At 36.2% G+C, this 24,287-nt stretch overlaps 2 protein-coding genes across 7 annotated transcripts in view; one reads left to right on the plus strand and one right to left on the minus strand.

The window, feature by feature from the left end:
- The window catches only part of RANBP3L (RAN binding protein 3 like), a 48,078-nt gene that overhangs the window by 13,901 nt on the left and 9,890 nt on the right, over positions 1–24,287 (plus strand). For all 6 annotated transcript variants that reach the window (XR_001851679.3, XR_001851680.3, XM_017650492.3 and 3 more), the window contains 10 exons: positions 10,515–10,573; positions 11,449–11,488; positions 11,990–12,067; positions 12,461–12,535; positions 14,211–14,282; positions 14,600–14,739; positions 17,333–17,436; positions 19,001–19,085; positions 21,635–21,737; positions 22,090–22,220. Coding sequence is in view for 4 of the 6 variants with exons in the window: in XM_017650492.3 (XP_017505981.3) it covers positions 10,515–10,573; positions 11,449–11,488; positions 11,990–12,067; positions 12,461–12,535; positions 14,211–14,282; positions 14,600–14,739; positions 17,333–17,436; positions 19,001–19,085; positions 21,635–21,737; positions 22,090–22,220 (887 nt within the window). In the remaining 2 variants the exon portion in view is untranslated. The remainder of the gene's footprint in view (positions 1–10,514; positions 10,574–11,448; positions 11,489–11,989; positions 12,068–12,460; positions 12,536–14,210; positions 14,283–14,599; positions 14,740–17,332; positions 17,437–19,000; positions 19,086–21,634; positions 21,738–22,089; positions 22,221–24,287) is intronic.
- The window catches only part of SKP2 (S-phase kinase associated protein 2), a 103,923-nt gene continuing 94,436 nt past the window's right edge, over positions 14,801–24,287 (minus strand). The window contains exon 10 of the mRNA XM_073237085.1: positions 14,801–15,374. Within this exon, the coding sequence (XP_073093186.1) occupies positions 15,287–15,374 (88 nt within the window). The 3' untranslated portion in view covers positions 14,801–15,286. The remainder of the gene's footprint in view (positions 15,375–24,287) is intronic.

Consider the following 24,287-nt stretch of genomic DNA (forward strand, 5'->3'; position numbering starts at 1 on the left):
AAGCACATCCTAGGACACATTCCACATCTTTATTATCCCACTGGCATAAATGAAGGAACAGTGTAGAGAAAGAGCCCTTTCTGGCATTATTCCCACATTTGTTGCTGATAAACATATTCAAGTAATCAAAGATTGTAAGTAACCTTATCACAGAAGTACACAGTAATTTTATTTATAAATAAAATAATACCTCCCAATTATTGAGAAATGGATATACTCTGTTAAAAGTAATAGGTTCTCCAAAGTTATTTCTGCCCATAGCTAAAAATAAATACTGACATGGAGATTTTAAAATGTTAGTCGACACATCATTTACCTGCCGACATTCTTGAACAAACCTCTTTACAGTCAAACACGAACAGAAGATAGTAAGAATAAGTCAAGCATCTTGCAGTGTTTACAGATGACAAAACCAAAGTGTAGGGAGCCTTACACAGTCTGGAATCACATCGCACCCAGGCTGTACAGACCATGGAGGAGAGCTATCATAACCCAGAATTATCACAACTTCAAAGGAGGAGAAGCTGTAAGATAGTCATTTAACTCACCATGGTAGCCAGGAGCTTTCCTTGGTGGACAAAACATGAAATTTGGAGTCAGTTCTCATGTGTTGTAGTCCCAGATCTCTAAGTATTAGTTGTCTGACCTTGGCACATCCTATAATTTTAGAGCCTTACTTATCTCATGAGCTCCCAGATTTAATAACTTACCTCTTGTGGAGCATATCATGTAATAAGAGTTACAGATTACTGAGCATTTTGTATGTGCCAGACACTGCGCTTAGTGTTTCACCTACACTACCTTGTTTAATCCTTACAACTCTGAAATATGTCTTATTATCCTCATCTTGTAGATGAGGAAATCTGGGCTCAGAAGGATCAAATGACCTGTCCTAGCTCGCACTATAGTAAATTGAGGAGGTAGGATTTGAATGCAGGTCTGTTTTTGCCAAAGCTTGGCGTTTTAAGACCAGGCATTCTGGCTCCTAGTAATCATTCATTTAGTCACCAAAAACTAATATAATTACATATGCTTTACAACAGGTAAAGCATGATGCAAATATAACTTTATATCATGTCATTGCATGAAAGAAGCATCATGGGAGATCACCAAGGTCTAAATTTTCATACTACTTATTAAGGTCGTATTAAGCTAAACATTTCAAAAGGCCAAAGGGTAAAGACTAGTCATGACATGCATAGGCATGTCATATGGTAGCTACTGTCTTTAAGAAAAAAGTAATTTGAAGAACAACATTTTAATATTGGGACAATAGTAAATTTTAATGGAGTATGCTATAATGTCTATTGAGAAAGTCACTGATCATCCCCATATTAAAGCCTACTGCACATGATGACCATATCTCTTGGGATCAATTACAGAACACTCTCAAAAATATAAAGCCAGTTACTTTCATCATCACTGCATTTTGATCGACAGTGATTTTGCCAGATGGTCTATCCAAATGATTTAATTAAAATTCTCTTTATTTTGAATCTGTGAACTTCTCTATTTTTAAAGACATCAGTGTCTTTAAAAAGACACCTGACTAAGAAATGAAATGCATTTTTCTTCAATTGGATTATTGCTGTTTTAAATCTCCAGATTCAAAAATGTGAATGAGCTTAAGTCACTGGCTATCACCCACTACCACATATGACTGGATTATAAATTCAGCAGCACAATTTTGAGGTGAGGTTGGGGTGAGTGCATTCAACATAGAATTGTTGATCCTACCTCCAGAAGGATAGCAAGGCCTATGTTTGACACAGCCTCTGAATCTTCTTGCTTCTTGCTCACATCAGAGACTTTTATCATCTCTATGACTTGGTTTTTCAAAATTGCTCTGTGTCTACACCTAGACTAATGTATGAACCAGTGGAGAAAAGTCTAGAGTCTTTGGAACTTGTAGCGAATAGGTACTTGAAGATTGACAGCATGAGGAAATGAGTTCAGAAAGTGGGACAGAGCTCTGGGCAGTGACGGTTGTGTTCAGTGCATTGAGAGAATTTTCTCATCTTCTCTAGTTTCCTTTTCTGAAATGATTCCCGTTCCAAAAACGAATGATTTCTTCATCAGCATGACATTGATGAGAAAAATAACTTTATTCTATTCTAATGTTGATTCTTTTTTGACTCTAGCTTGTGCTTCTCATAATGAATCAAAACTAGATAGGCAAGATTTTTTGTTGGCAGCTTGTACCATCATTTCCAACAAAAATTTAAAGCAATCCAAAAACTTAGAATTTGATTGAAAAAGGTGAGTGTTTTCCTTCTTACTTCATATACTGTATTTATTACAACAAGCTTGAATTTATAGTACACAAAATAGGTTATAATTTCAGCAGGGATGACTCAGACTGGAATTGTTCCAGCAGGGTCCATTCATCTCATTTCTTAAGTTGAGCTTTGTGATTCAGCCTGGAAAGTTCCTGTGTAAACTGCCTCTATTTGCCTCTGGAGTACTGGTTAATTTACCTTCAGGTCAGCAGAAAGCATCTCATAAAATAGAATCAACAGTGTCTCATCACAGTTAATAATATCATTCTGTAGACTTACCACCCTCTTCTGTAAAGACATACATTTTTATATTTTGGTAAACAATTTGTTGCTTATTTCATTCCTTTTGCATTTTTGCAGAGTATTTGTCTAGAAATAAGTGTGGACTGTCCTGTGCTTGTGGTTCCCTTGAGAATTGGCACAGATTTCTTTTTCTTCCGGGGCTACAATTTGCCCTTTCTTAAAATTGTCTTAGAATCTTTTAATATAGTTTTGAGCTTTTGCCTGTTCATTTTTTTAAAAAAATCAAGCTTGTGATTTAGACACTCTGTGTCTCTTCCTGGGGTTCCATATAGGGATTAAGGTCACCTTCTATGACTTGTCTACTTTTTCTCCAAAGATACCATTTTTTTGCAGTTGAAATTGCAGATATTTCAAATTCTTGTTGAAGAATCTTAGTACTATGACAAATGTTTTTTATGTAGCTTATGCTTCTGGAATAAATTTTTACTTTTCAAAAGTGAACATCTTAATTAACATTTAATAATCTTAGAGACATTTTCTAAAAAAATTTCCAGGAAATAAGTCAGATTTCAGATATACATATTATTAAAACAGAAAGTAAACTTTATATGAGAGAATAAATCATTAATTGCTTCAAACAGAATATCTGGATGACTGATTTGAATATCAGTATTGATCTTTCAGTATTCTTACTACAGGCATTTCTTTTAAGTCTTTGGAGTAGTGCCAACTTCCCCTGAAACTGAATCATAGCCATCATAACACATGGTTTGAATGGTAAGTGTTTTTCCGTTAAGTGTCAGGTTACTCAGCACATCTGGAGGTGAAGTTATAACTCCAGGAGTTTCAACTGCCATCTTCCTAAGTTTGGTCTCAGTTGACAGAACCCTGGAGGGGCTGTAGAGAACTGCTGCTCAAGTATGCGTACAAGTCACCTGGGGATTGTGTAAAATGCAGCTTCTCATTCAGTAGGTCTGAGGTGGGGCCTGAGAGCCTGCATTTCAAACAAGCTCCCTGTCAGGGCTACTGGTCTATCTGGACCATAATTGAGGAGCAAAGGTTTCTAAAACTATTTATGTACCTTGGCCTGAATTCAGAAAGAGAAAGAATAAGATAGATAGGAGCTCAACAAGGAGAAGAGAGAAGAAAACTAGGGGTAAGAATAAAACAATGAGTGAAAGGAAAAAGAAAGCCCTTTAAGGAACAGTGAGGAGGCATTTCCCCCCGAACTAACAGGAGGTGCCGGGTGAGTGCGTGTAACATAGGAACAGAAAGGAGGAAGGAAGGGCATCACACCTTAAATGAGTGTCTTCTGTGCCACCTCTAGCCTGACATATTGTTATATTATTGTTATATGCTTATGTATATTTGTGTGTGTGTGTATTGTGTGTATCTATCTATCTGTCTATTTATCTATCATCTATCTATCTATCTATCTATCTATCATCTATCTATAGAGAGAGAGATGGATATGTATGTATGGAGGACAGATGGATAGACAGTAAATAGGTGTTCTGCTCTGTTCCAAAAGTTTTAAAGAGGAAGCTGTTACTAGATGCTCTCACATGCATACATTGTTTCAATCCTCATAACAAACCTTTTAAAATATATACAGATAGAAATGATAAAGTTGAGGCTTGGAGTAATTCTTGAAAAACACAGCTCTAGGACTAGCTCTAAAACCCATAATTTGCTCAGCCAGAGGGCCGACACAAGTGCAAGAGGGTGGAGAGGACAGGGGCATAAGGACCGTATTGGGACCTGGGATGAGGCAGTGAACAGGAGAGGAAATTAGACAAGAGGATGCCGCGGAGACACACAGCCAGGTCCAGGAAGGAAGGGAGAGGAAAGTGCAGGACCTGCCAGGGCTGCAGTCCAAGAGGATAGTTCCAGTCCCCAGAGCAATTAGAGGTGACCCATTTGGCAGCTCCAGCCCCTCTGCCTGGGGGCTGTTACCACCCTCTTTCCTGTCAACACTGTTTCCACAATCTTTTTGGCCCTGGCTGGAGTAGTCTGGTTCTATCCGGAGTGGAGAACTTGGTTTTCACTTTCCCTAAACTACCAAAGCAGCAGGGAGCAGCGTTCAGGGCACTGAGTAAGAGAAGCTGTATAGCAGAGACTTCTGAGGCCCCTAGAAGCTGCTTCCCCCGTGATGCTGGAACCCTGAACCAAAGGCCATCCATTCTCAGTCTCTTCCTCCTTTTTCTGATTTGCTTTTGGTTCAGTAGATTCTTTCAAACCTCTTCCTCTGAGTGATTCATCAAGAAAATCCTCCAGTTACTCTGCTAGATGAAATAGGTTCTTTGTCAGAGATTGAGTGCCAGTGAAATATGGAAATAAAGGGCAGGGACAAAACCTACCCAAAATTTGGGGGGGGAAATTATGATACATATTAGAATAGGGAAAAAAAGTTTATACTTACTGTTGACACTGACCATTGTTGCACTTTAGAATCCTGAAGAACAAGGTCCCTACATATATGCATAATTCTACAGCTGCATTCTTGTCTGAAGACCTGAGGAGTGTTTTGAATAAAAGGGAAGGGCAAGAACATAAAATGCCTCTCCAGGCTGAGATGGCATTTATAAAGAGCAGATCTTCAGTTATTCAAGAGGAGTTTCCATTGTGTTCTGACTGCAGTGACTCCACCTTGTTCATACTTTTATTTCCATACATTTCTATGCAAAGAACAGTTAAACCCAATAAATTAGATATTGGATGCTTGCTAGGCAATATCACTCAATAAGAAGTTTATTCTTGGCAGGAAGCATGAGATGTGTCCTTTAATTATGGGCATCTGATACTATGATAGAAAAGGAATTACTTTTAAATTTAGTTTGTATTATTTCAGAGTTATATGTACCAATGTGGTTTAAGGGATCGAATGGTGCCACAAGACTTTTCTGGAAAAACAGCGGTCTCCTCCATGTTGTGCCTTCCTTCACTCTGCCTATCTTGATCCTTTTTCTCCTTTTCTCCAAATATCAGGCATTTAGTGCCCTCTCTTTATATTTTATGTTCAGGTACTACTGATTTGCCACTATAGAAGAATTTATATCCCTTTCCCAGATTTCTCTGGACTCCACAGTCACTACCACCATACACATACATACTTTCTATTTGTCCATCTTCCTCAAATCCTTGTATCATAAATTTTAATTAGGTCAGTATTCAGTATTGACATTACTGGGACTATGAGAAACTATTGCAATTGACCCATGTAAGATTTATGATTACTTTTCCTTTCATGCACAACTTTTTGTTTTCCCTGGATTTAATGATTATTTGTTTTGTGTTTGTTTCCTTAGTTCTCCATATATTTATTACTAGTCAGTCTCCAAGCTGTTCTCCAATGATTTAAATATTCTTTCAAAATATTCAACCACTTGAGATACTCAGCTAGTTCTAGTGCCCTTTTCGGAGCTGTCTTTCCTGGGATTCCCCCACCACCACCCCAGTCATGGACTGGCTGCTGGCTGTGACTGGTGTACTGCTGTCATTCTGGAATACCCCTTCACCATCATCTTGCAGATGGCTTTCATCTCTCTTGAGGTGGTTCCTCTCTGTTTCTTGGATCCTTAGTTGACTAGCTCTTCTGTTAGAGCCTCTCCAGAAGCATCTTGAGAATGGCTACCTGTAGAACCCATATTTTAAGATCTTGCAGTCTAGAAATATTTTCATCATATCTTCACACTTCATTGATATTAGTATATAATCCTAGATTGGAAATCATTTACTTTCAGAATGTGAAAAACATTGCTCCTTTGATTTCTAACTTCCAGTCTTGTTGAGAAGCCTAAAGCCATTCTGATACCTGACCTTTTGTATGTGAACTTTTCTATTCCCTTTTTAGTGCTATTAGGACCTTTTCTTTATCCACACTATTCTAAGCATTCATGGTGTGCACTGGCTATGGATCTATTCTCATATATTTTCCTGAGCATTAGATGGGCTCTTTAAATCTGGAAACTTACGTCCTTCAATTTGGGGAAATTTTAAAGATCTATTTGTTGATCATTTCATCCCCTCTGTTTTCTATATTCTGTTTTTCTAGAGTGCCTATTAGGTGTTGAAGTGACTCTTGGACTGATCATCCGTATTATCTTATTTTTTTAAATCATATTTTCCATTTCTGTTCTTTTCCTGCTTTCTGAGCTACTTATTCAACCTTATTTTCTAAATCTTCTGTAGGTTTTTTAAATCAATATTGATTCTGTGATTCTATCATATTTAAGAACTAATTTCTAAAAGCTTATTCTTATTCTCTGTTCTTTTTTAGAAAATAGTATTCTGCTTTTGATTCATGGATGTTTCATCACATATATATATATGTATATATAATTCCCTGTGTAGTCTTTTTCATCTAACTTACTTTTCTCCTGTTTACTCATTTAATCACTGTGTTTCATGTTTCATGCCTGGTATCCTTGACTGCCTGACTGTATTTAAGAAATGGGCACTCACTAAAAAGCTATTGGCAGCCATGTATACCTGAACAGGGGACTCACCATCTGGCTTGACCATTCATTAGGGAATTCCTTTGTCAATATGTTTAGGACTTTTCTTCAGGGCTGGTCAGGCTTTCCTTCCTGCCTAGAGGGCACACACCCGCTGCCAGCATTCTGTGAACCAAGTTGAAAGTGAACGCTGTGGTCTCAACATGTTGTCTGCAGAGTCATAATGACTCCCTAAAGATGTCTATATCCTGATGCCCACAGCCTTTGAATATGTACCCTTACATGACAAAAGAAACCTGACAGATGTGATTAAGTTAAGAGTCAAGATAGGGAGATTTTCCTGGATTATTCTGGGAGACCCAGTACAGTCACAAAGGTCATCATAAGACAGAAGGAGGCAGGAGTGTCCCAGTCAGGGATGTGAGAGCAGAAGTGGAGGCTGGAGCAATGTGGGGCCACGAGCCAAGGGATGAGGGCAACCTCTGGAAGCTGGAAAAAGCAAGGAAATGGATTCTCCCTGAGCCTCCAGCAGGAACGCATCCCTGACAATCCATTTGAGACTTCTCAACTCCCGAACTGTAAGATAACATACCTTTTGTTTTAAACCAACAACCTTGTGGTAATTTATTATAGCCACCATAAGAAACTAATATAATTTGTAAGCTTTCACCTAACCACCACTTTGCATTATAGAACCTCAGGTACTTAATAATGTTGGTTAATATCATAACATAACAATATATAATTCATATAAGAATAATACAACAGTTAAAATTTTTTATTATAATGAAAAATCAGAAATTAATAAAAAATATAGTGAAACCAGCTCAGGTAGTTAATAATATTTGAATGAATGTTTTCTCTAAAAGGAGAATTTCAGAAAACAATGAATATAAGGACTCATTAAATGTTACATGAACCTTAAAACAGACCAGACATCAAAATTAATTTTCAAGTTTTATAAGTTTCTCTTCTCTGTCCCCTCATCTTCATTCCTTTTACCAGAGGACTATATTTTAAACTTTTAATTAGGCACTTGCCTCTGAAAAAAAAAAGGATGCAAAATTAACAGAGAAATAAAAGCAATCTAGTCAGCTCTCTTCTAGAATTTAGACTAATTCTGAATTAGATTCCTTATTTCTTCTCTCTCGGTTTCTTGCCCCTTGAATCCATTTTCCACACAGCAGGCAGAGTGATCTTAAAACAAATGAATCACTCCGGTGCTTAAGACTTCTTACTGATTTCCCATTTTTCATGGAATAAAATCAAACTCTAGCACAGCATGCAGGTCTCTGCAAACCCAAAGCCCTCAGTCAGCCTCCTCCTGGGTGGCTTGCTCTCTCTCTCACCTTGCAAGGTGTGTTCTGCATCGTCATCCCTCAACACATTTGTTGAATAAATGGGTTGGTTAATGATTATATTAGAAAGAAGAAAAGATACATTTATAAAATCATTTTAAGGATCTTCCCTTTATTTTCAAATTTTCCTACTGGATCAGGTAAGAAAACTGCTATGGACTCAATGGCTTGATAAATGCTTACTTTTGGTTTTAGCTTTGGAGCCAAGAGAACAACTTGGGAGAGATAAAGAGGAGGAGACATGGAGAGTATTTGCTTTCTAACTTAAGTGCTGGGCAGTGTCAGGGAGAGAAGCTGGCTTCACTGAGGCTAATATATCGTTAATTAGACAATATATACCTAGATCCTAGCACAGTGGCCGGCACAAAGAAATATGCTCTATAAATATTTGTTGGATTAATTAATAAAAGTGTCTCTCCAAACTGCAAGTAACTCTTTGTGATTTCCTCCTTAATCCTGCCACTGAAGATCACTTTTGTCCATGTTTATCTGAACGTTTTGATAGAAAACAGTTTGATAGGAAGTTAACAGTTATTTGTCCAGTGTTAGGCCCAGTCATGCTATTTTAAGGTTGACCATCCTAAGTCCAGTTTAGAAGAGGCCCATTTATCATTCTAATTCATAAGTATTCCCCTGCACACCGACCAAGACTAATTCCTTTTGAAGTCACTAGAGATCTCATTTCCTAATGCTGATGGAATTGCTGGAAGAGGAGCTTTTTTGAGAAAGAACAAAGAATTGAGCTATAGTTTAATGTGGATGGAAAGCTAATGTTATTGAGGATTCTCTTCTGGGGCTCACTTGACTCCAAGGGCAGACAGTGCAGTAAGCACCTGCATAAAAAGGTGAACGGTTTACCTCACCAGATAGAAAGAAGGTACCAAGTTCACCATGGTCCTAGGAGTTTGGTAAAGGATAGTCTGACAGAGATTTAACTCTTTAATGGGATAAGAATGTGGAGAACTAGAGAACCCCTTTCTGGTATATGAAAGGTGTAAATGTCTGGTAATTCCTTGACATTCCTTATTTAGAGTTTTATTTATTCAGCCTAAGGATGGAAAATTACCTCAATTTGTATGCCAGGACAATACATTGGCAATGGCTGCTGGAAATCTATAATGAGAAAAGTTCTGAGGTCATATTTGAACTCATCAAGACAGAGTTATCATTTATACTTCAATTAAAACAAAGTGTCATAAATTAGCAATGTCAACTTTGAGTTTCAGAATAGGAATTGGTGGCATGCCCACTTAATATCCTTTCCTTGAGGCTTTTTTTTTTTGGTCTTGTTAAAATCTAAGTAATTATATCTAAAAATCCTTATGGTCTTCACATAAACTCTTTGAGATAAGTACTGTTATAATCTTCTTTTATTATTTTCAGATGAGGAAACTAAAGTTACAGACTGTTTACAAAAAGTTACTGTTTCCTAAAGTATAACCAGTTAGTGGTAGAGCTTAGTTTGAACACCTGCCTATCTAATTCCAGAGCCCAAGCTCTTAACAATCTCATAATTTTCCCTAAGAATTCTGAAGTGCTGATATATAAAGTTGCTATCACTCATTTATACCCTAGAGTGTATGACTTTATATTTTCTTACCTATGATAAGAAAACATAAAAGACAAATAAGGGTGGCAGGGCTGAAGGCAATGTTTACCTACTTGACAACACTATTTAGGACTGAGTCTTAGTCTAAATGTTGAAAACATGGCTCAGTATATCATTACTTCAGTCAAAGAAATACAAACTATTTTGAGGATGGAATGTAGTCCATCTATATGATTTGTATCCTGAAATCCTACTCAAGTAGAAGTACACTTTCAGATGAAATTTTTCACCCCTTGAAATTTTTATTCTAAAAGTAAAGGTATTAATCACTACATGTGGATGCAATTCTAAATATCGATCATTTTGTTTTCTGTAAACATTTAAATCATATTCTTTTAATGAGATGATCTCTCTGTGGAAACTTACTACAATCACTTTCCCCAAGTATTGATTTCTGCAACTAACTGTTAAAATACTCTGTAAATATGCAAGTTAGAGTGTGCATGTAAAACAGTTTAGATTTTACCCAAAGGAAAAGAAAAATACAAACAGAAAAGAATCTTCAAATATTTTTGGTTGGTATTACAGAATATGGTTTGATTTCTTGCCTGTGCTTTTTCTTTTACAGAAAAATCTGTCATTGCTCAACCAATATTTGTTTTTGAAAAGAGAGAACAAACTTTTAAGGTAAGACCAAGCTATTTTCCGTGTTTTGATTTTTACTTTGACAAAGAAAACTGTATTTCAAGAAGCCAGCTCTGCTAAATGATATCACTGCTGCCTGACTTTATCCTCTTGTTTCTCACTTAGTAGAGTAGTGCCTGCAGAATATTTATATAAGAGGTATTTGCTGACAGCAGTTTGACTGAAATGGAAAGCTAGAGGTCTCGTCTGCACACTGTGGATAACATACCATTTTTACTAAAATCATATGTTGTTTCATTTTTAGTAAATTGGAAAGGGGAGGGAGTGTAAGAGATTAAGAGAGCTGAGCTTCCTCATGGGTCTCCATCACCAATCTAGCCTAAACTGGGCATAAAACCAGTCTTCAACTGTGCCATTTGACTTAAATGTGATCTTAAAGACCCTCTCTGCTTTTCCAGCAGCCTACTAAAATCACTTGTTTTGAAAAATGAAGAATAAGATTAGTAGCATTTCACTTTAGCTTATTTAGTTAGTGTTTTCTTGTTATTCGTTCTTGCTTATGAAGGTAATTTACCCTACTCCCCGGAAAACTAACTAAAGAAAAAAATTTAAGCCCCAAGCCCTTGTTGATAAAGCAGATTCCCCACTCCAGGCCAGCCACTTCAGAACCCTGAGAGTTGGTGTTTCAAAATCCTCATTTTAAACAAGTTCCCACAGGGATTCTGCACTCACTGAAATATAAAACTGTTTTATTAAGATTGTGCTTTTTCTTGAATACATGCCTGGTTAGTAGGCTTTGCCCTAGCTTAGCTGAATAGACCTGGCTTCTGAAAATTCTCTTACAAAGTGACAGGGTGGAAATCTGATGTAAAAACAGCAAACACTCAGCTCTCATTGGCAGCTTTGTTTCCTTCCAGAGACCTGCAGAAGACACCCTGTATGAACCAGCAGAACATGGTAATGATTTACATCCTGTGTTTCAAAAATCAATCTTTTATACAAACAAAATAAGCAGGCACAAACATTTTGGCATGTGGCACAGACTACATTAAACCTATTGGTTCTTCTCGTGCTGAAACAGGAAAATAGACTGCCTTTTATTTTGAAAGATGCTATGTAGGTCCCTGAGAACGCTGATGTTAACAGCTCTAAAGTTCCGTGAGTCTCCACTGCCTGTGGCTCAATCAACCAAAAACATTCTCTACAGAGTCTAAATTTATATGCAATTTATTGCCAAAGCCACTCATTTCTGATGGTTTCATTCTAGGGTGATATACCTATGGTTTATGATCACCAAGCTATTAACACCAATATGTAAAATTGTGCTTCAGGAGTTAGCATGTTATCAAATGATGATCTATGTAAACAACAAGAAATTCTGTTTATCCTCCCATGTCATTAGTTGAGGATAATTTGTTACTGTAAGCAATTTTACCCTTCAAGTTGAATTTCTTGCAGAATGTAATGGATTTTCAAGAAAGCGCATACGGTCTTCATCTTTTACTTTGCATACTACAGATTCTCAGTCCCAAGGAGGTAGGTATAGCCTTGACTGTTCACTGCTTTGTTTACTCTGAGTGTGAAATTATTAAGAAGACTTTGAAACGGATATGTTTAAAAGTCTACCCACTGGATAATGTTCATAACATATTGTTACATGAAAACAGCAGTCTGTAAAATGGATTGTACAGTGAATCACTATTTAAAAATTCAATTTATCAGCATCGGAAAAATGATTGGAAGGACACAATCCACAATGTTAACAATGGTTATCTTAGGTAATGGGATTATTCTGTGTTTCAAAGTTTCTGCATTAAGTATGCATACGCTTTGTTGTTAGGGAAAACTAACATTTCCCGCGAAGTAACCATCCCAAAGAAACAGGAAAGCCCATTTCCTTACTGACTTCAGTTTGCGATCTGCTTTTAGCATCAACCTTGTCCCAGAATCAAATGAGATCGTCTTCCTTCACTGACCTACCGACCTTCCCCCCATCTGGGCCAGGTAATAAAACGCTTCTAGAATCTTAAGCCTGACAGTCTGCTTTTCAAAATCCATCCTTCTTAATGATGAGCTTTCTTTCTTTCTCAGCTACTATGCTGACATTTTAGTGGCAAATAAAAGAGAAGCCTTAGCAAAGTATGCATAGAAGAATACCTTATGAATTCCAGCTCCACAAACCCAGACAGCGTATCTGTTTATTTTTGGTAGAAATCTTGAACTTGAGGATGTTCTTTTAGGATTTCATGTTTTTGATAGCCATATGTTATCTAAGGCAACCCTGTAACATAACCATTATATTTTACTTACCATTGGCTATCTATACAGCATATAGTATATATAGTACTCAAAATATACAACTATGCTTTAGATTTATATTCTAAAGTTTAGAGTGTCTCCTTTTGAACTTTTCACCAATTAAAATATTACCTCTTTTTATTTGATATTTTTACTGCTTTGCTAAGTACAACTTTTATCATAATTAAATATTTGAAATGGTTGGAACACTCTCTACATTATAATTATGATTGGTATTTTTTGTTTCTACTGAACAACCAGTCCCCCTTCCCAAGTTAAGCTTGCCACTAAGAAATTTAAAAATATAAACTATTCTTTTAAATCATCCTCCTCTACATGGGAACCACAGTTTTCAAATAAATGAACTTATATTCTCATTAATAATTTCAAGCGTGGCTGAGCAACAATATGTCAGACACCTTTCAGATACAGAAGAGAAGCTTTCTTCCTCAAAAGTCCCATCTAAATCTGACTAATAACGCTCAGAGGAATAGGGGTCCTGATTGTAAAGGATTTGTTTTATTGTATTTATGCATAAAGCAAAAGGATGGCTTTAAGTTATTTGGATAACTGCTTCAATTTGTTGTTGTGTTTATTGTTTTTAGTCACACACAAAAAGAAATGAGTAAAGAAACACTGATATCAGTAAGACCATTCCATTTTATGTTGTGCAAAATGGTGGTGGTGTTGAAACAGAAAAATAATACAATTTATATGGCCCATTCATTGTTGGTTTTTAATAATAAACATCATTAAACCATTTAACTGATTAAATTAAAGAAGCAATTCTACCCCCAATATTTATAATATAATGCATTGAAGAAGCAATTCATGTCCTTTTCTCAAAGGTTGCTCTTTCTGCAATTTGCAGCCAAGGAGTGATCTCTTAGAAATGTATAATAATTCTATGTTTGCAGCCACCACTGCAGTTTACCCCACCACACTTCATAGAAAAATAACCTAACATAATGGTTATCTTTACTTCTCTCATCATTTATCATTAAAGTGGGGAGAGGGGCAGAATTTGCTAAAAGTTGTGTAACGTTCTGTAAGGAATATAGAGGGTTCATTACTAACACAGTTTTTATAATCTGTAGAATTTCTCTCAGCACTCTGTTTTGTGATTCTAAAGAATACTGCCTATTGCATTAATGGCATAATTTTCACTTACATTTTTGAGAGTAAACAAAAGTATGTAGCAAAACTTACATTGCCATCACGCATTTTTAGCAGAACCAGCGCTCTGGAGTGCACAGCCTACTACTCTGTGTCAACAGCGACATCTACTGCTGAGTTCAGCACAGGACTGTTAAAATCCAAACAGCTTAGAAACTGACACACTCACTCAGATTTAAATTTTTCTAAATATTTTCCCTTACAGTGAAGAAAAACAATGTTTTTATGACATCAAATTTGGTGCCAAGAAATGTTGGTATGAACAGTGCAGAACCAGGTATGTAGTTTCTCTATTAGGAGAACCTCAGAAATTTTATATTTTGCTATTTTTTAAAAAATCTTCATGTGTATTGTGGATATTTGAGTGACAAAACATGAAGGGATATATTTGGTAAGCCAAATTCCATGGTTAAAATAAATAATTATAAGATAAAAGCTGGCTGGAATTAAGTAGTAGGCAATTCACTGGCTATTTTGAGTTTAACTAATTAACTCATTTAATGATAGTTTTAGAGAATAAGCATTAAATTAGTCAAAAGTATGGAGGAAGAAGTATTTTATGATATATTAATCCTTTAATTCTGGTCTTCTAAGGCCCTGTGAAACATCCTGAACATGTTCTAAGACCTGCTATTTTGCAGCCACCTCAAGCTCAAAGGTGTGAAAACATAAGAAACACATTTGAACACAGTGCATTAGAATCCTGCAAGACTAAAGAAAACACAAAAAATAAGGTAATAAAATCTCCAATGTTTTTCAGACCTCAACCCCCTCTCCTTCTTTAAGCACACTGTTGGAGCCCCACATCCAGAATTAGGGGCTGCCTCAGCTTTGTTCCATTGCTAAGCAACTGTCAGGCTGGAGAAACACCCAGACTAGATAACAAAAAGGTCTCAATAATCTTGTTAAACTTGTCCATTTAAATTGGAGAGTTGTCCCCAGGAACAAGCTGTAAAGCTAGGTCCTGTGGCGTGGGGACACTTGGGGTCTCACCCAGTACACTGATTCCATGTGAAAACAGGGGCAGCAATGAGGCAGCAGAGGCCAGGAGTCATAAGTCAAAAAAGGACACAGGGATTTTCTGCATCCCGAACTGGTTGACACTGTACGTGGCTTTGCTAGATTAGGTTATACCAGGGATCCACTCCAGATCCATCTTCATGGATAACAGGGACAGGGAACTACCTATACAGAGTAATTGGGAGGGCTTGGGAAGCTTCTGGAGACAGACAAGAATTCTCTTCTCCAACTGTTGTAGTGGCTGAATCACTCATTGCGGGTCTAAGAAGATACTGTCACACCAGGCGGATATGGGTTTGGGGGTATTCTGTTGCTATAGTTCAAGCAGTTATCTTCCAGAAGCAGACACCTGAAAAGCATAGGAAAAAAATCAAATTGGTACTAGTCCTTCCTCAGCCATTATCTGTATTTGCATTCTTGGACAAGCACCCAACCTTCTCTCTTTATCAGTGAAGGGAAAGAGCTGAATCTGGTCAGCATCTTCCAACATTTTTATATTTACAAATCTTTTTCTTTGTAAGATATTTCATGAGACTCAATGTCAATTTTAAAAATGATTTCTTCATGTATGCGGTGTATGATGTGATTTTTTAAGTAAAATGTGTTTTAAATTTCAAACTAGTATATTATTAAAAGTTTTCATTTAAATACAATATAATAAACTTCACCATATTACATAAATTCTTACTTTAATCCATTTAAGAAGTGATGCCTTTTGCTTAATTTGTTTTAAAGTATGTAAGAAAAAGTATGATGTATTGACTAATTTCTAAAATGTCATCAGATCTTGGTACAGCATGTATTAAAAGTTATAGATAGAAATTTGTATTACATAGTATGATAACAAAAATAGATGAGTATTTCTTCTTTGGCATGATTGTTAGAAGTCTTGCATTGTGTCTTTTAAAAATAAAATTTATTAATATTTTCTTCCTAAGTGATAAAGCATAAGGTAAATCTTCAGGCTATTATTAGTAAGCATTTCATCCTGAATAAATTATTAAGAATATGAATAGAACTTACTCTTAATTAGTGAAAAGCCTGATTGGATATGCCCATCATGGAATTTTCTCTGTTAAATGATAACCTTTGAGGATCTGAAGATAAGCTATATGTAAGATGCTATGTAAGAATTCTGCTATATAAAAAATTTTTAGGTGCTACATGAGCAGGGTAAGTTAATGATGAGGAAACAGAAGTGTTGTCCTTTCCTCTTGGTTTCTTTTAACACTATAACTTATTTATAGTGAAAGTTACTTCTGGGTAAATTTTATAGAACCCATTATTTTTATGTTTCTTATTAACTTGTAAATAAAAATCAGAGCAATTTTTATTCACCCTGTTATTAATCAGTGGCCACTTACTGTATATAATGTAAACAACCTATACGTGATTAACACTATTGTAAGCAACAAAAGAGTAAAAGCTACCATTTGGTTGAGAGATAAATCATCTTAGTGACTGAGTCATGAGCATGTTCTTTGATCTTTGCTAACCAATGGCATATATTCTCTTTACACATATTTCTCAGCTCTCAAATTCATTCATAAAAGGAAAAATTCAAAATCATTTTTACTGACTGATGTAAAATTAAAGTGGAAACAGACTTCATCTACCTTTAAACATGAACTTTCTACATCACTTTTGCAAATCCCTGGTGGGGGAAGGAAGGTGTCCATGAAACATTGAAAACTAGATCAGATAATTTGTAGGGTTCCTTCCAGTTCTAAAGTTGGCCACTTTTTCATTTATACATCAAAGCAGGTAATCTACATACATATGTACATATCAGACAGAGTAATGAATTAAGTTACTTATCAAATATTCCTAGGTGAAGGGATGGCATACATTATGACCATGACAGTGAAGCTCCTAGGGTGTTTCCCGGGATTAAATGGTCCTGAAAGATAGATTTACTAATCTAGAAATGAGAATTAACTCCATTTGACTAAACAGGTAAAAGTAACAAAAGGAGGTGGAGTTTCAGAATACCATGACTAAATGTACAATCTCTGGTGTCAGACAGACCCAGGCTTAAATGTCAGCTTTACTCCTGGTTGCCCTAGCCTGGCCAAGTTGCTTGATAAGCCAGTTTTACTAATCCATGAAATGTGGCTAATAGAAGTATAAAATGTATAAAGTTGTTGCAAGGAGTAAATGAAGTAGTATATATAAAATGCTTAGAGCAGTGCTTGAACATAGTAAATTTTCAACACCTTTAACTGTAACTATTGTTTCCTTGTCTGATGATTGTATAGGAAGGAAGGCAATTGAAATGAACTTTTGGATGGATTTTTTTTCTTTCAGATATTGGAAGGTAACTCCTATTTGCTATCAGAAAATTTACGAAGTGCCAGAGTTTCAGTCCAGCTGTCTACTAACCAGAATATTTTAGGTACTACATCAGTAGGGTAAGTTAGTGATGAGGAATCAGAAGTGATGTCCTTTTGTTCTTGCTTGCTTTTATCACTACAGCTATTTATGGAAAACAATTTTCTAACATTGTACAGATACATTGCCAAGAAAGATTTTATAAGGAACACAAGTTTAAACTGCTTTCAAAATGTCTCTAACCAACACGGATGGACCTAGAGCGTATCAGACTCAGTGAAATAAGCCAGGGGGAGAAAGATAAACACCATATGGTTTCACTTATTAAGTAAGTGAATACAAACACAAAGCAAAACAAAATGAACAAAACAAGCAGTAGACCCACAGACACTGAGAAGAGACTGTGGTTACCATGGGAGAGGGGTTAGGGTGGGTGCGTAGAGAGGGTGAGGTGGATAAAGGGGCACAGAAATTCTCAATCATAATGTAAGTTGGTCATAGGGATGGTAGTACAGTGTGGAGAATGTAGCCAATGATTCTGGAACATCTTCCTATGTTAACAGACAGTAACCACACTAGTGGGGGTGAAGATTTAATGATGTGGATAACTGCTGAACCACTGTGTTGCATACTTGAAACAAATATAAGATTGTGTATCAACTACACTTCAATAAAATAAAGTCTCTGATGTTTACATATTATCACATTGATATTGGGTTGTCTCCATTATTTCACTGACTTTGGTGAGAATGTTTCAAATAGGTATAGTAAATTTTCATTTAGTTAGGCATTAATTACCTGGCTACTAGATTAGCCCTCTTCTCCCTTTTCTCTGGTATTCTTTTTTTCCCTATTTTCACTAATTTTTGGAGTTATTCATTACCTATTGATATATTGGATAGACAGCAAAGCAGTATAAATATGCACAATATGCACAATGAAAGTTAGTATTTACAGCCTCACCAGTGATGAAGGCATGTTTGACCTGAGAGAAGGTTAAAACTAGCCGTGGACTCACATAGTTAGGGCTTGTGCAGGTGCTGCAGCTCTTACCTCCTGTGCACACTGGGGATGTGATAGGGACCCCAGAGCACAGCCACCTACAGATAAAGGACTGCATGTCTTTGAGTTTCTTGTCATGAAAAACACTTTTAACGTTAGAAAAAGAAAAGTTTCTGGGAAGAAAACAAAACAAACCAAATTAAAGCCTTGCATGCTGAAGTATATCAACAAGATAGATGGCTTTGCTTTTGCTCTAGAGACCTCTGATGGCTAAAAGCACCAGCTGCTTGTGAGGAGAGTGGAGATTAGAGATTGGAGAGGCTTTACTGGAAAAGCAGAAAAATAAGACCTGGGCAGCACACACACCCCCAGCTGATCACACAGCCAGCACAGTGATGCACGAGACCTGTTTGCACTGGCCAGGGCCGGGGTTCTGATAGCTGTCAGATATGTTGAATATCATCCTGGAAGTACCTATCTCAATATTCCCTTCATTTCTCATTTACTTCAGATAAAATTTAGCAGTAGATGTTTTTATATTTTGCATAAATCTATTAAATCATCTGATTATGTGATGTGCTAAAGTTTAAACTAGTTTCATCCATATGTTTAAAATTGCTAATACTTATTCCTTTTCCTTAGATGCCAACCAGATGAAGATCAGTATTCTTCTAAAAGCTGTAGTTCTGATTTCGTTTTTGGAGAAAACATGGTAGAAAGAGTTTTGGTAAGATTTTGGCAAGTGTTTCTGTAATTCCATAAAGACATGTCACTTCAAATTTTTGAAGGCAAATTAATTTAAACAATGTTAAATTGGAGCACACTTTTTAACACCTGGTCTTAAAGTATGCTTTCTTTCTTTAGCTGGAAAGATTTTCCTAGGAAACAAGTTGTTAGAATAACAGATAGGAATCCATAAAGGAAATAAATTGTATAATTATGGCAATATTACTGATGAGAAAAATAAATAGTTCTTTGACTTGTGCTAAACCAAAGATGGCCAAGGAAATCCCAGAATTATCTGCAATAGGTAGATAAACTCAACTGGTAATGATATTTTAATATATTTTTTCAATAACATGTTTCATAAGTAGATATATTTAAAATCATTGACCAATTTTTTTCTCATTAACCACAACCCTCCACTTCAAGCTTTTATATTGAAAAGCATTATGTATGTATTTTTTTTCCATCTTTAAGAGGAAAATCAGAGTATCCTACTTGCCTAAGAGAATATCCTTGCCAATTGGAAACCCCTATTATTACTATCTTTATTTAGCATTGAGTGTCTTCCTACAGGAGGCATTTGCTGTTCTGCTCTCTATAAGGCATGTTTCTGAAACAGAGCGTCATCTATAGTGGAAATTACACAGCAAAGTGAAAGTTGTGGAATAAATGTGCCTATGGTTCATTTGGCCCATCACATCTCCATATCCTTCCAACTTTCACCCAGACCAAAATCTTGGCTGAGATACGCCAGGGTGGCTAGATTGTCTTAGAGCTATTAGCTACATAAAGAATCCCAAAGAGGCTGTACAGATTTTAAAACTTGTATATGGACTCAAAATAACAAAAGGAGCAAATCATGAGGCCTGTTTAATTCTAAGATTTTTAGGGCTTTGGAAAATCAGTCATTTCTAAGACTTCATTTATTCTGCACCTGTCTCAGGCTGAACCCCAAATCCAAGAGTAGTACCATAGCTTTTTAGCTTAGAGGCACCCTTCTGTTACTCTCACGTTGAACAGCAACTCCAGCAATTCTGGAGATGTTGACCCACGCCTTTGGATCTGAACCAGAATGGACCAAATTCCAGAATGCCATACCAGGCAGTATATTTAGGCACTTTTATTCTATATTATGTATTACTAAATTTGACACTAGATTAGTCATGGCATCTGTAAGATGTTACAGATACAAATAAAATACTTTCAAACCTTGTAAGATCAGTTTTAACGTTCGACTCAATTTAACTGACATGTTTTATGTTCTTATGATATATAAAGTGTTGGCATTGGTCTCAAGTTTGGCTGCCTATCACAGCCATCTGCTGAGCCTTTAAAGGATTTCCAATGCCAGGGGATCTCCCCAAACCAATTAGATCAGAATCTCTGTGGTGAGGCCAGGTGTCAAGGGATTTGAATGTACAACCAGCATTGAAAACCACCTGGGTAAGTGGTTATGCAAAGCTAGGGGGACACTGTGCCCTAGAGGTGCTTATCATCTGGTAAGGGCAGACAGAAACAGTTACTCTACAAATGAAGGACAGTTGGGATTATAGATCTGGTTTGAGGAGGTACTTGCACACTTCCTATGGGCCTTGAAATTTGGCTGACAAAGAACCTGAGTTTCTGTCTTTTTGAGTTGATAAGATACTAGGATAGTAGGAGCTATAGAGATAACTTGTTTGTCCTCTAGTTAACCCTGTAATCCTGTGGCCTTGTAATCTGGGGAGCCAGGATGCCTTCCTGACTTGTTTGCTGACAACATGCTTGTAGAGTGGTCATTAAACTTTTGGTGCCTTAGTTTCTATTTTTCTTAAAATGGAAATATTACAACCACCTCTACCAATTTTAACAGAATATCTTGATGGCCAGTTAAATAATGTGAAAGCATCTTGAGTCCCTAAGGGAAAAGATATAAACCTAAGTTCTGAAACATCATTCTAATTCTCCCTGTTCTGCAGGGGGCTAGCCAGTATCATAAAGGGTGTGGCAATTACATAGTTTTTTTTCACACCGGCCTTTATCAAAACATGGACAAAGCCCCAGCTATGCAGCCTTAAAAACGATTGCTATCAAAGAATGTCTTAGAGGAAAAAATTAAGATTTTTTTCTATAAAGAAAATATTTAAGACAGCTCATGGGTTCTCTGGATAAGTTTTTAATTTTTTTTAATGAAATGGGTAGAAAGAGTGAATTGCTGGGAATGCTGAAATACCTTGAAACACAGAAGATATAGGTACACCTCCTTCTAGGCATCAGGATAGTCTGGTGGAAGCATGCAACAGCTGCTACCTGCTTTGGGGCCTCCAAAACTTCTCCCACTGTCCCTGAAAGTAGCTGTGGCCTAGTGGTAACTAGATTATGCTTTCTGAGGATCAGAATCAAGGGTCTCTAATGACAGGAAGAAGTTCCCTGTTTGGCACATAGGATGCCCAAAACAAAAACATAGCAGTTGAGTTTGTTTGCTGTGTTGAAACAGAACAAAGGTGACTTTTGGCTCACTGCAAATATATGGGGATAAAATTAAGTAATACATCTTTTTCCCCCACCTAGGGTACTCAAAATTTCAGTCACCCTCAACTTGAAAATGATTCATGCACTAAGGAAAAAGCATTCAAATCCACTCTAAATCTCCCTATCAACTCTCCAAACGCAAGTAAGAATTATTTCATTTATAAAAATTTTTATTCAACTTGTTTATTTCCTGTTTTTTCTATGTCATATATTTCATATCTATAAAGTACAAAATAATTCAGTTTAAAATTATTTTGGTAAAGATTAAAGCACACAAATGTGGTTACATGATATATAAGCTTTTTGAAATTTTTGACTTAATGATAGGAGGAATAATTAAAGAGATTTACCCAAACTCAAACAGTTTGACTTTTTGGAAACCCTCATTGTCATAAAAAGCTAACAAGACATGTATGTTAACCAGGATGGCAAAGGACTTTTACAGTAGAGAAAATGGGGTCTTTTATGTGTTTTTCTCCCCTATTGTCTCTTAGGAACACATTCTATTAAAAATATATCTCTAATCGAATCAGCTGCTGCTTTCTCTTCTAAACCATCACCAAAATGCTTGCTGGAGAAAATTGATGTTATAACAGGCGAGGAAGCAGAGCATAATGTGTTGAAGGTCTGTATGTTATGTATTGCTCTTGCTGGCAGCACTTAAATACATGGAATGAAGTTTACCATCAGCAGGAACATCTTGGAAGGTTGTATTTTTCTAGGAAGTTGTCCATTTCTTCTAGGTTTTCCAGCTTGTTAGCATATAGATTCTCACAGTATTCTGTAATGGTTCTTTGTATTTCTGTGAGGTCCATCATGATTTTTCCTTTCTCGTTTCTGATTCTGTTGATGTGTGTATATTCTCTTTTTCTCTTAACAAGTCTGGATAGGGGCTTATCTACTTTGTTTATTTTCTCAAAGAACCAGCTCTTGGTTTCATTGATTTTTTCTATTGTTTTATTCTTCTCAATTTTATTTATTTCTTCTCTGATCTTTATTATGTCCATCCTTCTGCTGACTTTGGGCCTCATTTGTGCTTCTTTTTCCAATTTCAATAATTATGACTTTAGACAATTCATTTGGGATTGTTCTTCCTTCTTTAAATAGGCCTGAATTGCTATATACTTTCCTCTTAGAACTGCCTTTGCTGCATCCCACAGAAGTTAGAGCTTTGTGCTGTTGATGTCATTTGTCTCCATATATTGCTTGATCTCTATTTTAATTTGGTCATTGATCCATTGATTATCTAGGAGCGTGTTGTTGAGCCTCCGTGTGTTTGAGAGCCTTTATGTTTTCTTTGTACAATTTATTTCTAGTTTTATACCTTTGTGGTCTGAGAAGTTGGTTGGTAGAATTTCAATCTTTCTGAATTTACTGAGGCTCTTTTTGTGGCCTAGTAATGTGGTCTATTCTGGAAAATGTTCCATGTGTGCTTGAGAAGAATGTGTATCCTGCTGCTTTTGGGTGTAGAGTTCTGTAGATGTCTATTAGGTTCATCTGTTCTAGTGTGTTGTTCAGTGCCTCTGTGTCCTTACTTATTTTCTGTCTGGTGGATCTGTCCTTTGGAGTGAGTGGTGTGTTGAAGTCTCCTAAAATGAATGCATTGCATTCTGTTTCCTCCTTTAATTCTGTTCGTATTTCTTTCACATATGTTGGTGCTCCTGTATTGGGTGCATATATATTTATAATGGTTATATCCTCTTGTTGGGTTGACCCCTTTATAATTATGTAATGTCCTTCTTTATCTCTTCTTACTTTCTTTGTTTTGAAGTCTATTTTGTCTGATACTAGTACTGCAACACGTGCTTTTTTCTCCCTATTGTTTGCATGAAATATCTTTTTCCATCCCTTGACTTTTAGTCTGTGTATGTCTTTGGGTTTGAGGTGAGTCTCTTGTAAGCAGCATATAGATGGGTCTTGCTTTTTTATCCATTCTATTACTCTGTGTCTTTTGATTGGTGCATTCAGTCCATTTACATTTAGGGTGATTATTGATGAGCAGGAACATCTTTAAAAATAACCAGAAATACAGTTTTCATAAAGACTGAGCTGCTTGAATAAAAATGTTAAAGACTTCCAAAGATTAAACCAACAATTTGCTGTATTCTCACATTTCTATTTAAGAATTTACCAGAAAATGGGTCACGGGGCTTACAGCCATTCAGATTAGATCTTTGGAAGAAGACAGAAGGCACCCTGTCTTAAAATAACTCCAGACCTACATTGTATACTTTTCATACCTGCTTTTAAAATCAGTGCATTATCTGATTTAAAAATTCTACTTACACTGAAAGTTTTAAAATGTTAATAAGATGAATTGGTTTCAGCTCAAGATGATAAAAAATTGTTTTCATTTTAAAAGTTATTTTAAATAAGTTTTGAGTTTCCTATAAATCAAGAATTTCAGAGATGTAGCATATAATATCATACATAGGATTTGAATGTTGAGTGGAACAGCCATCAGCCTAAGCATATGAAATGTAATTACAATAACTTAATCATTTTCCAAAAAGGCACATATTTCCATAGTTTTTTTACCTCAGGCTCTCTCCATTTCTCTTCTCTTCTCACATAATTACTGATATATTTATTATACAAGTGTGTCTCAAGGCATAACTCTCAGATCAGATTAATGCCAGATTTATCAAAGTAATTGCTGGGGATGAGGTCCTGGAATGCTGTATTTTTAACA

This window comes from Manis javanica, chromosome 1 (assembly GCF_040802235.1).
Source record: "Manis javanica isolate MJ-LG chromosome 1, MJ_LKY, whole genome shotgun sequence".
NCBI classification, from domain to species: domain Eukaryota; kingdom Metazoa; phylum Chordata; class Mammalia; order Pholidota; family Manidae; genus Manis; species Manis javanica.